Here is a 16,603-nt window from a genome sequence, read left to right as displayed (position 1 = left end):
TTTCGAGACGAAACTCTAAGAGATACACTTCAATCGTGTGGCCGTCGAACGTTTAGCGGCCGGAAGCTACGTCTACGTAAAATCTACGATTGGTACTTTCTCGCGAGGCGCACGCTAGGCGGCAAGATCGCGTTGTAATCGTGAAGGACGACAGCGAAGCACGTCGAGAGATATTCGTTCGTCTTCTAAATGAAAGTATATGTTTAAAGAGATAGTTTAACGTAAGTGCGTATCGGTGAAACAAGGAAACGGAATAAATACATATAAATACTGGCAGTGGAAGATGCGATGCAGTTATCCAGGGGTAAAATAGATATACGCATAAATAGATGTTGGGTAGGTACGTCATACATTAATAAGGGCTTAAGTAGTACGAACGAATTACGCTCCCCTCGATTAAACTAATAGCAAATTAGCTTAGATATATAAATAATGCGCTTATACAAAAATAATTACGCGGTTTTGTATCGGCGAACTTCTTTTTCTTTCAGATTACCGACGGTTTCATCGATCTGTACAGTTACATCCGTCTCATGATCGGCTATCCGAACATTTATATACGCGCCTTCCGTTCCTCCGTAATTCGTTTTCCTAGTATCGTCCGCTGCTTCGATCCGAACGCTCGCACGCGAGTCTTCCGTTGCTCCGTGCAGCTTGCAGGCTGCGCATCTTGCACCTCGAAACGTAACATTAGGCCGTAAGGGGAAATTTTTCGAAAACCGCACTCCATCCCAATGATCTCGATCGTTGCGGTGCGATTTCTTGGCTTTTTCAAAAATGAAGCTACATTCCCACTGCTGCTGTCGGTGAGGTGAGGTAAGAAGACGTTGACGGCTTACTTTCGATCAAGTCTCTTCTATGCTTAAAATATTTTTTTTTTACATTTATTTAGACACTTACCCGTGACCTACTCACATAACTGTGACTCTATATGTCGATTCTTTAGCGGCATAATTGCTCCTCTTTGATTATCGTGTTTATCACGATTTACAAGCGGCCTAATATCCATCCTAGCTAAAAATTGTGCAGTTAAAGTGATAGCTGGAGCGCTAAATCGGCAGCATTGCAACTAAACTGATGAAAAAGGCAAGAAACACACCGCCGTTCTTTTCTGTTTACCTCCGTTTCGTTCAGGTTTATTGGCTACGACGATGTTGCTCGCGCGTGTGTACTGTAGCCAAGCGAAGTGTATCAAAACCAAACAATCTGCAGCGAAAAAGTATTGCAGCCATTCGCACCATTCTCACAAACGTCTCTCTTCCATTTTATTTTTCGCGTATTTGTAGATCTTTTCTTGCAAAAATTCAAAGACCATTGCTCAGTGGGTAGAAATAGCTATGCGATCGAAGATTCGCGTTTAGTGTAAAAATTCGCTGAGGAAAAGATAGACCCAACGTGGATTTAGATTTCGCGGTCGATCACTCACAAACTTCGCCCAAGAGAAAAAATTACGATTGTCATTCCTACGGTCAACGCAATAGCTTCGTACAAGTACAAACAACTTTCGATAAATTCCCCGACAGGAAAATATTTAAAATATTGTGTAATCATTGCATCATCCAAAAGGAAGAAATTTCACAATGATTGCACTAAGGTGATTCGCCAAAACGCAGCGATTTTGTAGAAATAAAATTTCTAAATGGCGTTTGCCCAAAAATTGATCATTTCAATTTAGAGGATAAATTATGCACAATTATTTCGACATTTAAAAGCAAAATTGCCCAGCAACACAGTTACGTGTAATAAATGTTTAAAAAAGATTTAGCGTGGGACGTATTTACCGCTGGGCCTGCTTTTATCTCGCGTGAATTTTACTTACGAGTACGAGACGCATCGTAGCGGCAGCTCCTCGTAACACGACAGCAATTTAATTGTGCAAATATTCTGCCAAGGTAATTCGCCAAAAGGCAGCTGTTTCGCTGACATTTAGAAATACATTGTGCAAAAATATTTACCAATATTCGATGGAAGGTCTTTATTTCTGGATACGTTGTTCGAAATATGCACGCATAATTCCAGCGTTCCAAGTTTCATCCAGATTTCGTCACATAATTTGCTAAATATTTTCCCATCGGGGTTTAATTAAAAAATACGGGCGAAGATTACGCACTTTTATTTTATATCTAACGCGATGGAGTATCGCTTTTTGAATATAGTTTCAAGTGAAACGTTAATTGCAATATTTTCCAAATTTCTCCATTGTAACGAGGGACAGTTGATGCGTCCCGGAGTGGTAATTTTCGAAAGATAAAGGCAGTGAACTACATCGAGATGCTGGCGTCGAAGCCTCAATGGAGATTACAGCCACCATCAGCGGAAACGTATTAAACAAAAAGCGATGCGTATATCCCATAAGAAGATTACGGAAGCCTGTTTGCACGCAGCCGCGAATCCCCTATTACCAGTTAGGTCCATTCCGCGCTAAATCAACGGCGTAATCGTACGCACTCGTGCATAATGTTACGAACACGCAAGCGCCCGCGTGCGCGGTCCGCGATCGCAAATATACGGACACATTGTCCGCGCGCGCTCGCGCCCACCCTTTCTTCCGCCCGCGTTCTCGTCGTTATATACCTATATCGGGTCATTATATATACGAATAATACCTAGTATACGTTTAACTGCTTCGATATCGATAGTCCGTAGCTATATATTACGTACAATATACTCTTACTTCTTTCTCTCTCGCGCGCGCTTTCTCTCTTTCTCTCGCTCTTTTCTCTCTCTCTTTTTTTTTTAATAATACATATCACACTGAGCCGGCTATGTGTGTGTCCATCTAGTTTTGGCCTGCACTTCCTCACGCACTTTCTCGTCCACGTGCGTCTCACGAAGGTGGTCTCGCATAGGGATGCCGAGGGCAGGTCCGTGGCGCTCGCCCTCGCCGCCCCGCTGCCGTTCCCTTCGTCATCTCCGAGGGCACGTGGAAGTACGCGTGGGGGTGCTGCTTCGGATCCGGGGGTTTCTTCTCGGTCTCGTTTTACGTCTCGACGTGCGCCAACGAGACTCGGGCCGCGTTGCTGGGTCGACTGGCTAGTAACATTTGCGAGTACACGTACACTTACGCACCAGGTCAACGTCCTTGGTGTACCGCATGCCGTCCGCGCAAATTAATCGGACCTGAAATTAATACACGAATATTTATAATGGCCGATCGTTATAGGTAAATAACGGGAGTAGAAGTCGCCTTAATAAACATAATTGCGGTAATTAACGCGGCTGCTTCGACCTATTCATGCGCGATCGATCGCGTTGGAAGATGAAATAGTTCATCTTGCTTCGTCCGATCGTCATGACTGACACGAAATTTAACGCCAATTAGCAAGAACAAGAGCGGCACGGGCTCCGATATTTATCGCCCCGTGCGCTGTCAATACGGGCAGAGACTCTCATAATATGTAAATGTTGACGCGATATTGGTTTACTCCGAAATTTAACGTCACGCGGGGAGAAATATTCCCGGACAATTGAAAATTGTAAAATTGAATCAACACATTGTTCCGGATCAGTCGCGAGTCCCAATCGATATACAGTTATGTTATGTACCTTGCGTCGCTTAGTCTTCCGCGGTAAACAGCAGGAATTACCGCAGCTTCCCCAACATTTAGCAAGCTTCACGGGTCGTCGACTCCGACATCCATTCTCGCTATAGTACTCCCTGGTATGCTCCTTGCGACAAGTCGGTGCTGCGACATTAATGTTAATCTTTTTACCGAGAGCGATCGAGCAAACGCGCAAGACACTATGAATTACATAAATACATAGATATACATATGCGTGGTTGGGAAAGTTACTTTATAAAAGTATTTAGTTGCGGTTACAGTTTTTATTTTGTTGTCTCGAGAAAAGTATTTTGCAATAAAAATATAATCATAAAACATATCTCTGTGCAGAAGCATACGAATATTGAAAGAAGAAAATCACCTTTCTCGCAGTATCGTCCTTGCCAGCCAGTTTGACATCGGCAAGAATAGCCGTTGCCATACGGCGACGGTATGCATTGAGATCCCTTTTTGCATTCATGTCCGATACATGCATGCGAAGGCACCAGTCCAGTTACCGACATGATAACATCTATAATTAATACATATTTTTCATCAAGAGTATATTAAATACACATTTGAATTTAAAACAGGATTACTTTTTCTCGCTTTTTAATTTAATGTGCGATTTCTCTTACACAATACAATATACAATTGAACGTAAGTTCATAAACGCGAGTCATTATGTTATTTAATATTTCATGTTAATTATAATTGTAATTAATTGTTGAGCAGATAAGATAAAACTTTCATAAAGATCCATGTTATCCGCAAGTGGCTTGAAGTATTTTAATTTTATTAATTTAAACTCAATTATAATTGTAATTAATTGTTGAGTAGATAAGATAAAACTCTCCTAAAAATTCATATTCGTAAATGGCTCCGAGTATTTTTATTTTATTAATTTAAATTCAAGCGTGAACGATTCTTAACTTAATACGTTAAGTTAGCACTGCATAAACAGCAATTACAGACATTAACATACCAGAGCGTTCGTGAGGTATGTGCTCTTGCGGCATGGGCTCCTCGTTACTGCCACCATTGTTAATTCCCTCAGCTTCAACAATATCTCTCGCTTCGTCGGCCTCCTCCTCGCTAGTAGCACATCCGGGAGTAACGCGATGCATCTTTGCGGCGTTGCTGAAGTCTACCAACTTATGATTGATCCACATCTCGGAGATGCAGCCTGAGATAAAGCAAAGAAACTTTTAATGGATCTGGCAAGGAAGAAACTTTTGCTCTATCCTATATAAAGAGTGGCATGGGAATGTGTACCGAACGTTACAATGCAATTGAGTAAGGGCGTAAGCAGCGCGAGTATGCATTCGCGCCTGCATAAATTCTCATAAGTGGCTGCGTTACGCGCAACTTGAGTGATTGACGTCGATGATATAGATACAATACTTTCACTGTCAAAATAGCTTTCCTATCTTGCAACACATAGAACCGGGATACAAATTATACTGCATAATGCAGTCCGATCACGAATTTTCGCGTGTTGCATTGTCGCGAAACTTTTCAAATCTAGTTTCTCTCGGTTGCACACCGTGCTACATATTATTTCGTACACTATATGCAAACGTAGTAAATCAGTATTGCGCCGGGGGACATCAAAAATGTAACCGAATATTAAATGAGGTCTCCGCAAGTTGCAAATTTGCGGCTGATATTCCGAGTTTGCGACAACTATCGTTTCCCAGAGGAACCGCAGAGTATCGGTGTTGGAACTAGCACTGGTGGAGAGCACAAATCATCCGTGAAATCTTTGAAATTTCCAACCGAACGGTTTCGTTATAACATTATTATGACAGCTTTTATAATTAGCCAAACGTAAGTTAAGGCTAATAATTACGTGATAAAACCTATCATTTAAAATAGCCAATTTAAATGAAGAATATTCAATTTGTCTTCTTACGCTGCGATAGAACACATCGCTGTAAAATTCAGTTTCCTCGCTATTTTAATAAAACTGCTCTATTTTTCATAATCGCGATACTTCTCCGCGTCGATGACGACTTAATAAAACTATAAAAATAAAACAAGAATGTCAATTAATGTTAACGATATTTCTCAGTGAGAGAAACTTACCCTGGAAGCTCGTAGTATTTCTAAGGTGAAACTCGGTAAATGCGACTTTAGCAACTTCCGGCGCTACGCCACCGACGAACATCGGCGTGACAAGCTTGAGATACTCCTTCGGACCCTCGTTGATGATGCTTCTGGCGGGTCCTCGGTCGACCCTCATTGTGAAATTTTTCTTGATCGCCAGAAGCTCCGCCATGTGAGGCTTGCCGTCGGCCACCATCTCGTAGCTGTACATCGTCGAGGTAGGATAATTACCCACGTCATACGAAACCCTGACCCGCCCATTAAAGAGCTCGACGGCGATGTGCCCGTCGCTTTGCCCGTCGTAGAGAAGAACCCCGTTTTCCTGCGTGGTCGTGAATATGATGGTCACGTTCGCCTCGGGCCTCGTGCGTAGCGGTTCTAGCTCGACCAGCGAGCTATTGTCCACGAAGCTCAGACTCGTCAGGTACTCGCATCGTTTTCCTGAAATGATAAGTGGCCGCGCCGTGTTAAATTAGCTTATCCTCGCACGTCACGCAGGAGATGATAAGAAAATTCAGAAAATTTGAAATCAAATTGCGAGATGTCTTCAAATGATTACTAAAAATTAACGGAAGAAAATGATTGCTTCCAAGCGTTTTTACTTACCGGTATAGCCGGGATGGCACTGGCAAAGATAGTCCGCGGCGGAGGCGGGAGCGGGCTGGAAGCAGGCACCGTGCTGACAGTCGTGGTGGGCACACGGACTTGTCTGTGGATACAGCATGGCTGTCGAGGGTGCAGCCTCGCAGTATCTCCCTGTATAATCCGCCGCGCACTTACACTCATAATTGTTTATGCCGTCGATGCAAGTAGCACCGTTCTGCGAAATAAACGAATTACAATTCGCAAAGGTGTTTGCCAATCAAAATTTTAAATCGAGAGTGAAAAAAAACAATTTTAATAATAAAGAAGTTTTTGACATGTATTTACACTCTCAAGAGAAGATTCGCAAAGGTGTTTGCCAATCAAAGTTTTAGATCAAGAGTGAGAAAAAACAACGTTAATAATAAAGAAGCCTTTGGCATGTATTTACATTCTCAAGAGAAGATTCTCGTTGAGAAATGTTTGACATACTTTTAAGGAGATTATACTAGTATTGTATTACAGCGAGCAAATAAAAAAGAATCAATTAAGATCCACGAAATTTTCGAGAATTGTTACATGGAAAGTGATACGTTACGAAAGTGAAGTTAAACCGGATAATTTTGATGTCGTTACATTTCTAATGTAGCCGTCTAATTAATGTCAACCAGTAAGTTTACGGATAAGATAGGAACGCGCACAAACTGGATGCAACTAACTACTAGCAGAGGGTTACAAATCATCGGGCGGTCCGCCAGTTTCACATGCCTGGTCTAGAGTCTCAAACTAAAGGCCATGTATTCTGGGGCTTAAGTCACATATGTGCAATAATATATCCCCCCTGCGAGTTACACGTGCTAATCTTATCAATGGTTGCTCCAGAATTCTGCTCGTACCAATGAAAGCAATTCGGAATATTTAACGCATTTAATATACGATTTAAATGCATTAATCATGATTATTATAATGAAGATAACTAAAAATGTAGCGTGACAAGTCCACCGGTTAATTAATGCTTGAAATGCAAAGTATCAGTATTCAGATATTTTAACTACGTATAGAATATGTGCTCGGTGTATGGAAATGGAAGATTTATAGGAAGACAGCCTCTCTGTAGGTCAATTCCGCGCCATTCATGGAAGCTTAGAAAGCTTGGAACGTGATATACTATCGTGGCTTTAGAGCCAGCATCACAAAGCCGAAAACTCCACACGAGCTTTCTGTACTCCGCGCAAACACTCAAATGAAATTTGGCCGACGTTATAACACCGCGAGGAAGAATCTTGGCGTAAAATTTCATACGCCAACTTTGCTTCTGGGTCGTAGCTCTTCGCGACTGTAAAGTTTCCGCCTCTCGGAAGATCATATCTGCCTGAGTTGGAGTTCTATTTAAGAGTCGATAGTCAAATAAAAGTTTGGCTCTCATGCAAGTCAAGTTATGTCGCTGAGTTTGACTTTTCATGTTGATACTGTGCCGAATTAAATCGATACTACGTTAAGTGATTCAACTGAGAAATACTTTCTGAAATTAAATGCAAAGAGACATATCCGCGCGTTGAATCCGTCGATCAGCGCAATTCAAAAGTAGTAATTGTAAAACGTTATCAAAATTAGGATATTCCCAAAACGACGAGACGTGATATTGTTACAACTGCTACGCGTGTAAAGGGGAGCTGTTAATGCGGTAGCGAGAAATTAATTACGATTGTCGCAACCGCGAGCGATATGGGAAAATAAATTTCTACGATATGATGTAAATGAAACAGATATCATCGACCTCATGTAGATAGGTGCGCCTGTGCACGCGACTTCTACACTAACTGCGTAATTACTTATTTTAATGAATTTTACACTTAACAACAGCGCCGTAGATGTTGCGTATTTATAAATGCTAGTGCATAGAATTTAAAAGCATATTATGAAAATCCTTATCGCGATGCAGGGTTCATTATTAAAATCTGAAGATAATTAATATCGCTTTAATTAACATCGCGCACGAGTAAAGAAAACCAATGTACAGAAATGATGTTAAATAATCAAATTCTTCAGTATTTCGTAACAGTCGTTAAACATTAGTAGAGATACACCGGCTGTAAGATTTACTTTGTCGACTTCTGTCACGCGTATTATCTTAAAGCCAAAGATTTATAACCCGTAAACGAAATTACATTCGCCAACCATTTGTTCAACGTAATAAGGCAGAGGAATCTATAAGATCGATATACTATTCCGACCAAGCGTGTGTTACAGCAAGTATCTACTATGTTTGCTATGAACGATAGCTTCGCTATACACAAACACCGAGAACACCGTGTCTGGTGCAACGCGTGATTTTGCCCGGAAGAAATAAATAAATAAATAAATAAATAATAAATAAATACGTGGCGATCGGCAGAATGCAACTAAGGAAAGACGTACCTGGCACATATGATCGACACAATCATCCAGGTTTGTGGAACAATTGAGGCCGGTGAAGCCGATTGGGCATTCGCAGCTGTAGTGGGTCTTATGGTCGACGCATCGGCCTCCGTTCTCGCAGGGGTCGTGACCCTTTGTGCAGAAGGGTATCTTCTCCTCGCAGTATTCTCCCATGAATCCTGGGGCGCAGTCGCATCGATAGGCTTGTACGAGGTCGACGCAGGTTGCGTTGTTAGCGCACCTGTTGTTGGCACAGTCGTCGACGTTGCTCTCACATCGAAGTCCCTTGTACCCGGGGGCGCAGTCGCAACTGTCACACACCGACTGAACGTCAATCGAGACATTGAGCCCGACATGCGATCGCGGTAGATCCGCCAAAGGTACCCTACTGCGGGCGATAAACCGCCGATACTGTTTCTCTCCCTTATTTTTTGCTCCGTGCGTTTAGCACGTTAAATTTAACAATTGAATGCTTCTATCATTTATTCGATTGGAACAGTAGAAACAAAATTCCGGAGAGCTTGTATTAACTTCGGTTTACTTTAAACTAAATTTAATTTATTTATTATTATTAATAATTTTGAAATATATTGTCTCTAATATACAAGCAACGAAGACAGAGATAAACCTCGTAGAGGATTTATTGTTAGAAATATATGAATCATAGGCAAGTGTGTGATATCGATCTCAAGTATACACGCTTGGCGTAAATAACCGGCGCATAAATTCGGCTCTTCGATTTTTCGATAATCGGAACAGCCTCTCTGTTATGAGCAGGTTATTGACAGCGCCGTCGGCAGTTTATAGCTTGCAGTCGTCACTCCTCGGGGCTCACGTGCAGAGGGTCCCGTTTATTACGTGTTGAGAGCTAGAATTTGACGAACGCACCGACCATGTTCCATTTCGGGCGCCACTTTAAGCAGCTCGGCGCGTTGGAATTATCCAAATAGCATGGCAACTCAGAGACGATCTTTTTACCGAGTACCGAATTCATTGTCAAATTCGAGCTTTGACATGCAACGTTCTATTCGTTTATACGAAAGCATCCTACATCGTGCATATTTACATCTACTTTGATGTCCAAACGAACATATTTCAAAGGACTGCATGACATAATTTTGACAACGTGCAGATCCTACCTATATAACATTTTCGATACAGTTAAATAACAGGATCAGTGCTTCTTAATTATGTAATTGCATAATTATATCGATCTATATATTTCATTCGACATAACATTTTCGCTTTCAATGAGCACGAGATGTTTTAAAAATATAAATTTTTATATAATTTTATATACGAAAGATCCTGTAATTAGCGCACTATTGTTATTAACTTGGTCACAATTCCTTCTCTCTTAAAACTTTCATGATTACTGGGACATACGAGTCCCACTTACTTCCTTTGCCTCTCTGATTCCTTGGGATGCTAGTATCCCACTTAAAAATATAAAAATAAACAAAAAGAATCCAATCATGAAAGGGTTAAGACAGGAATCAAACCAACGTAGTTAAAACATTGATCGGCTCATTGAAATTATGCGTTTGGTCGCGCATTCGTAAATGTACTGCGTTATTTAAAGAAAATTCGCGAAAATTCAGACAAGAGACTGACGTAAGAAAGATAGATGAAGCTGCAAAAGTTGGCAAAAGTTTTGTCTATATGTATACGACACGATGCAAATGTTCTACGGGTTCCAACTGAACGAGCAACTTTAAAGTCAGCCCGACGAGGCACTACTCTGATCAAGGCTATCGCGTTCAGTAAGTACCTGAATCTTCCTTCCTCCAGTACTTTGCAAGTTCCGGAGTTCCTGCAAGGATTTCCATAGCACGCGTCAATTTTATGCTGACACCGGTCCCCGTGATATCCTGGCGTGCACTTGCAACGGAACTGCCGGTCCGGAAGCGCCTCGCAAAATCCTCCGTTTTCGCATGGCGAGGTGTAACACAGGTCGCACTTGGCCAAGACTTCGGCTGGCTGCTGCTTGGCTGCGCGGAAGAAAGGTCTACGATTAATGAGCAATTTTAGTACCCTACCGTGATGCTGGGCCAAAAAACCACGAACTAAACAGACTGCGTCGCGCTGTACTACGAAAAATCAAAAACACCGTCACGTGCGACAACCAGTATGCGATTGCGGATCAGTAATGGCCAAGCATACCGGAGGAATTCTTTCTGCTGCTTCTTACGAGAGGCCGCGTTACCAAACGTCGTTAAAAAGAAAGAAAAAGTATTATACTTTTCACGTCTAATGGAAAATCGATGTTCAATGACCCGTTTTACAGCCAAGTCGTTACCAAGCCGGATAATGATCCGCGTTCCCGATTCCACAATATTCCACTGAGCGATACTAATGAATGTTAATGAATATCTAAGTGGGAGTCAGAATTGAACTGAGAATTGCGGATATACCGCAGGTAGACGACCGCACGGTCCCATGTTATTGTCGCACGAATCGCGGGTAACAATTTACTTAGCGGCAGACGGAGACTCTTGGCCATTCTGCCCGCAATCGAGATATACGCTCATGAGATATTTACTTTTGCATTGAAAGGCACTAGCCGGTGTCGTCAAAAGCAATTTGTCTCTCATCGCAGGAGGCTCCATGCACCTGGCTATGCCAGGCTCCACATAATCTTTCTTCACCCAGTCGGCCAGCCACCGCATGCTACAATCGCAGTAGAGCGGGTTGGACCCCAGGGCACTGTAAACATCGTGATCGATAAATGACTGCTATCGAAAATCGAGTGCGTGTGATTTACGAACAGAGTGATACTCACAGATGTGTTATGGACTTGAGGTCCTCGAACGCTCCCTCTGGGATGACCGATATGTCGTTACCGTGCAGCGAACTGAGAAAGGCAATGGAATTACAGCGCATACTTTTATCGGCATAGAAAACCGCTCATTCATTATTTAAATTTCCTCGGTCAGAAGAAAGCTCAAACATCGACGAAGAATTTACAATCCCTGAATATCGGCGTCGTGAAATTCTATTTTAATATCTTCATTTGCAATTAACATTTCATTGTACCGCTACTTAATTCACTCAACGTAAAAATTTAATTTGGTTTTTCATATATCATACATTATTTTCGTTCAACAAGCGACCGATTAATTTTACGATTACGATAGTTAAATGCCTTCGGCTTAGCAGCGTAAAATGTTGAGTGTCGAACGATCGCCGATCGCCGTGTGAATGGCGAACACAAAAGCGCGGGAGTGGATTTTTTTTCGCGGCAATAAAAGAGGCATGTCACGATGATAACGTTAGTCAAGTATTTGCACACGTGACTCACATTATTCGCAGGTTCTTCAGTCCCGCGAGAGCATTTCGTTGCACACACTGTAGCTTGTTGTAACTGATGATTCTGCAAAAGAGATTCGTACATTGCATAAACGGTTCCGCGAGTCTCACCCGAGCACTCACGGGGTAACGGAATGAATGTTCGACTTACAGGTGCGACAGCTTGGTGAGATTCCTAAAGGTATCGTTGGACAGCATTCCGATCTGGTTGTTGCTCAGATCCCTGAAAACGAAGCGGACGTTAAACACGGCGAAAGCCGCTTGAAAGATATACGACAAGGTGCACGCGTGTTTTATTTACAGTCTGGTGAGAATCCTCAGGTGGTTCAGCCTCTCCGGCTGGATCGTCTTGATGTCGTTCACGTCCAAATACAGCTCGGTGGTTTCCGGTGGAATCCCGCGTGGAATCTCTGTAAGCTGAGACCTCGAACATCTCACCACCGAACCCGCGCAATTACATTGAGGCGGGCAGTAATCGTCACCTAGGCAACCCACGCTGTCGTCTGATGGGCGTAAAACAGTTGGTGGATCGTTAACAGGATTTGCAATTCAGATGGCGGATATTATTTTGTCGAGAGCGAAATAAAGACGCGCGGCAAAGGCAGCTTATTCGTGAAATTTTTGCGCGGCGCAGGGACGACAAATGTAAATTGAAGGCACGCAACGCGCGTTATTCGCAGATTCGCAGATTTAATTAATATGTTACATTGATTTCGATTTTGTATGCGTGCGCGCGAGTCAGTTTGCATGCAAAGCTACTAACAATTTCACGGGGATATATTTGTACTCTATTTTGAATTCATAGCGATCAACCGCAAAACGCAATGATACAAATTGCGAGAGTAAGATATATCTATGGACGCTACAGGTGACTAAAATCAATTCTACAATAATGCATTGAACGCACTGTTGCATTTGAATTCGTGGTGCGGAATGTCCTTGATGACGGCATCCTTTAATCGCGGTGGATCGTGACAACGGCCAGTGATTCCGGCTATATCTCGTTTCCTCAGCCATCCAGCGAACCACGCGAGATAGCAGTTGCACGATAGCGGGTTACCTTGCATGTTGCTGCAGATACCGAAAAATATATCAAACGATACGGCAACAATAAGGAGGTAGTAACACGAAGATTAGTCACTGATTATTATAGCTGATATGTAATTATTTTAGAGATACAACAGCATAAAATCACCCGGCCATACGACTGCTTGCATTTTTCACAAAAGATAATCAAGAGGAAAAGAATGTGATGGAAAGAGAGATAGAAGAGAATCTAGAGATAACAATTTCTACTCTGGAAAGAAAAGACAGCAATCCATTTTGAAGTCCGCAATTAGTAATCGAATTATTTGGATTCTTCGCAACTCTACTCTGGGAAAACTTTTGACCGTTTTTTTTTGTAGTAAAGCAACTTAAAATTTTGGTTAGTGACTTTTAAGTGAAAATTATCTTTGCGTTACTGAATATCGACACAACTAATTGAGAGAATTGATTAGTATTACTTTAATATCTTGGGTATACATAGAATAGCTAATTGGGATTTTTAGTTACGCGGGGTAAAAGATTAGAGTTACGAACAATCCAAATAATTTGATTACTAATCGTGGGCCCCAAAATGGGTTGCTAACCGTCTTTTTTTTCCCCAGAGTATGCAGCGATAATCTTGTTGCAATTTAACTCGTTGATTAGTAGCGAACTTACATGGCGCGTATGTGCGGCATTCCGTCGAACGATCCAGGCATAACGCATGTAATGGAATTACCATGGAGATTCCTGCGCAAAGTGAATTATGCGAGTAATCGTTTACCGCCACGATAGCGTTTTAACAACGCTGATGGTACGTTTGCCCAATGAGGTACTTACAGTGTTTTAAGGCTCGGCAGGCCGGCGAACATCTTGTTGTGCACCTCTCGCAGCCTATTCTCGGACAAAAGTCTGCGAAAAGAAAGCTCGTCATATCGTGAAACGAGGCGCACGACGTAATGGCAAGAGATTGCGCGCTAAGTTGCGTCGCGTTACAATTCGCCGTCACTTTTTACGAGTCGATAAATATCATTCCTCGAGCCAACGAGCGTACAAACGTTATGAACATCACGAAAGCACGTTTTGAACGTGGTACCACACGGCATAACGTTTTTATATTCTTTAAATTCCGGACATAACGCCCGAAAGCTCGTTCTTCGGCGTCGAAGCGCCTTAAAAATATAGCTATTAACTATAAAGAATTTATGACTCGTGTATTGGATTATAAATCGCACACAATAAAAATGGTATTGCACATTCAGTTTCTGTACGTCTAATTTGTTACGGTGTAATACGCTATATTTTTATAAAACAGATAAACTATATAATGATAGCAGTTATGTAAATACTTCATAAAGTATTCATAATTTCTAATAATTATAATATTCAAGTAAAAATTAATGTATCTGTAATTGAATTTGGAAATTGCTTCAATCAAGCAATTGTACTATATCGCTCGAGACTTTTTTTACAAAAAACCACCGGCGTTGTTCTAATAATTGTCCCCGGCGACAATGCAGCCTCCGAAAATTCCCCCGAGAGATTCTTTAAAGTTGGAAATATCGACTGGGAGGCCGCGCAAAGAAAACAATCCTGACGTTACACAACAGTACTTCGAGAATGGCTTCTATTGTGCCGGCAAAGGCGAAGTTTTCCGGGAAGACAACGACGGCGACGACAATGTCGCAAAGAAAAAGCAGGTTGTGCTGCGCTACGAAAGCGATATAATTCGAAACTTGCGTTGTGACTTACAGGTCGGTGAGGTTGTGGGCCCCTTGAAAGGCGGACGCCTCGATGCGGGAGATTTTATTCTTCCTAAGATCCAGATGCTGCAGCTCCGGCAGCTTCTCAAAAAGGCCGTCCGCTTTGATCTTGTCCAGTTCATTGTTGCTCAACAATCTGGCGCGAACATACAAGCGGAAAGGGTGGCATGTAGAACGGAGTCACGAATGCCGTGCCATCGAAGCACGCATGCACGTTCGTGACATGTATGTATGGTCAGTTTGTTACTCGACAACGTAAAAAAAAAAGGGCGAAATTGGTACTTTCCGTTCGTTACTCCATCACTTGTTTTCGACTACCCGCCGAGCAATTTATTCTCTACCGCGTTATAACAATGCGCCGTTCGATAAATTTTGCGAATTGCGCGCTGGAATAACTCTCGTACAGAAATTGGTGCGTTGCAGAATGTTTGTACGATATATATCGAGCAGTAGTGTAACTTGCAGTTGATTGTTTGGCTTTGTTCGTAATTAATACGCTCTAACATTCAGATAAACCTATTAACCTGGAATATGTCAGAGAGTAAAAATGTATGTTTTGCGCATGAAATAAAATACAATAACAAATTGTTGTAGCAATTGTTTATAACCGTCTGCTATTTTATTTGTAAATAGACCATTCTTAAGCTCAAAAAGAAGACTTGATTTCAAAAGAATAGGCCAAGTTTACGTCAATATATACAATGTATGTGTACTACTGGCACGAAATTTTACTAAAATAAAATACGAATAAGATCGCAAAGGCAAAAGCTGAAAGAACTACGTGCATTAGGAAAACATTAATTTCTTGCGCATATAGATCTCTTTGTAAGAGCTGATGTATTGATTATTCAATGGTATCGAAAAATTAATTTTTTTCACAAAGCGCCGATCCAACGGACCGTATCCGTAATTTACTGCGAATAATGGTCCAATCTTCATTGTTCTTTTCCCATCGCACTCCACGATTTAATCAGGTGATTATCTGGTTCAACGATCGAATTAATATTCGAACGGAGCGACGAGAATTCTCTACAGACGAATGATATTCATCCTAACCGCTCGCCTGGACCGTACCGGCCAATCGATCGGCTTGTCCGATACTCGATAATTTAAAACGAACACTTTTTCATCGAAAAGTAATAATAATCCAGAAAGTTATTTGGTTACGTTAGATTAAACTAATTGCAAAACAGTTATAAATCAGTAACGTAACTAATTGCAAAACGACACACCCGTTCGTGACGGATCAATGAACTTTATATCTTCTTCCATCGTTACTTGCGATTATACGGGCAATTTAATCGGTCCTTTTTCAATTTTTTGACTCATCATCTTTGGCATTTACATTGTTTTACAAATTGCTCTGCAATTCACTTACTAACGGTTATTAAATTGTGCCTATGTTTATCACGCTAGTAGACTATTAGACATAATTATGACTCGCGCTAATGCGCGATATTGTTACTGTATTTACCGATATCAATTTTCATAATCTCATTCCTTAATATTGCTAATATTATGACTTAATATACCTATTGTATATATACATAGATGTAACGTCATTATTTAGATGAATAAATGATTTTGCAACTTGCCAACATTATTATTGATGGTGTAGCGTAATTAATACTAAATGTTGTAGCGTATAATTATTACCCATTATTTATTAAAAACTCCTTGTTATATTTTTAATTACGAGAGGCGGTGTGTACCGCCCGGCAAAGGTAAACGCTATTGTTTAATACCTGAATATTCGAGAGCTCAAGCATTTTGGTGGGGGCGATTTCCTTATTTTAGATCGACTACCTCTTCATCGGCTCAGTGTCAGACAGTATTTTGGGAGGCACTAAAAAT

At 41.4% G+C, this 16,603-nt stretch overlaps 1 protein-coding gene across 3 annotated transcripts in view; it reads right to left on the bottom strand.

The window, feature by feature from the left end:
* Positions 1 to 334: 334 nt before the first annotated feature.
* LOC105566365 (protein slit) overlaps positions 335 to 16,603 on the bottom strand; it is a 43,796-nt gene continuing 27,527 nt past the window's right edge. For all 3 annotated transcript variants that reach the window (XM_012020292.1, XM_012020295.1, XM_012020293.1), the window contains exons 14-30: positions 14,739 to 14,885; positions 13,827 to 13,898; positions 13,665 to 13,736; positions 12,868 to 13,031; positions 12,262 to 12,463; positions 12,112 to 12,183; positions 11,953 to 12,024; positions 11,434 to 11,505; positions 11,194 to 11,357; positions 10,423 to 10,642; positions 8,652 to 8,961; positions 6,258 to 6,471; positions 5,631 to 6,092; positions 4,528 to 4,728; positions 3,925 to 4,074; positions 3,547 to 3,686; positions 335 to 3,120 (exon numbers count right to left, since the gene is read on the bottom strand). In XM_012020292.1, the coding sequence (XP_011875682.1) occupies positions 3,034 to 3,120; positions 3,547 to 3,686; positions 3,925 to 4,074; positions 4,528 to 4,728; positions 5,631 to 6,092; positions 6,258 to 6,471; positions 8,652 to 8,961; positions 10,423 to 10,642; positions 11,194 to 11,357; positions 11,434 to 11,505; positions 11,953 to 12,024; positions 12,112 to 12,183; positions 12,262 to 12,463; positions 12,868 to 13,031; positions 13,665 to 13,736; positions 13,827 to 13,898; positions 14,739 to 14,885 (2,821 nt within the window). In that variant the 3' untranslated portion in view covers positions 335 to 3,033. The remainder of the gene's footprint in view (positions 3,121 to 3,546; positions 3,687 to 3,924; positions 4,075 to 4,527; positions 4,729 to 5,630; positions 6,093 to 6,257; positions 6,472 to 8,651; positions 8,962 to 10,422; positions 10,643 to 11,193; positions 11,358 to 11,433; positions 11,506 to 11,952; positions 12,025 to 12,111; positions 12,184 to 12,261; positions 12,464 to 12,867; positions 13,032 to 13,664; positions 13,737 to 13,826; positions 13,899 to 14,738; positions 14,886 to 16,603) is intronic.

This window comes from Vollenhovia emeryi, unplaced genomic scaffold (assembly GCF_000949405.1).
Source record: "Vollenhovia emeryi isolate VEMERY1.0 unplaced genomic scaffold, V.emery_V1.0 DF939145.1, whole genome shotgun sequence".
NCBI lineage: Eukaryota > Metazoa > Arthropoda > Insecta > Hymenoptera > Formicidae > Vollenhovia > Vollenhovia emeryi.
This window is presented reverse-complemented; position numbering and strand designations above follow the sequence as displayed.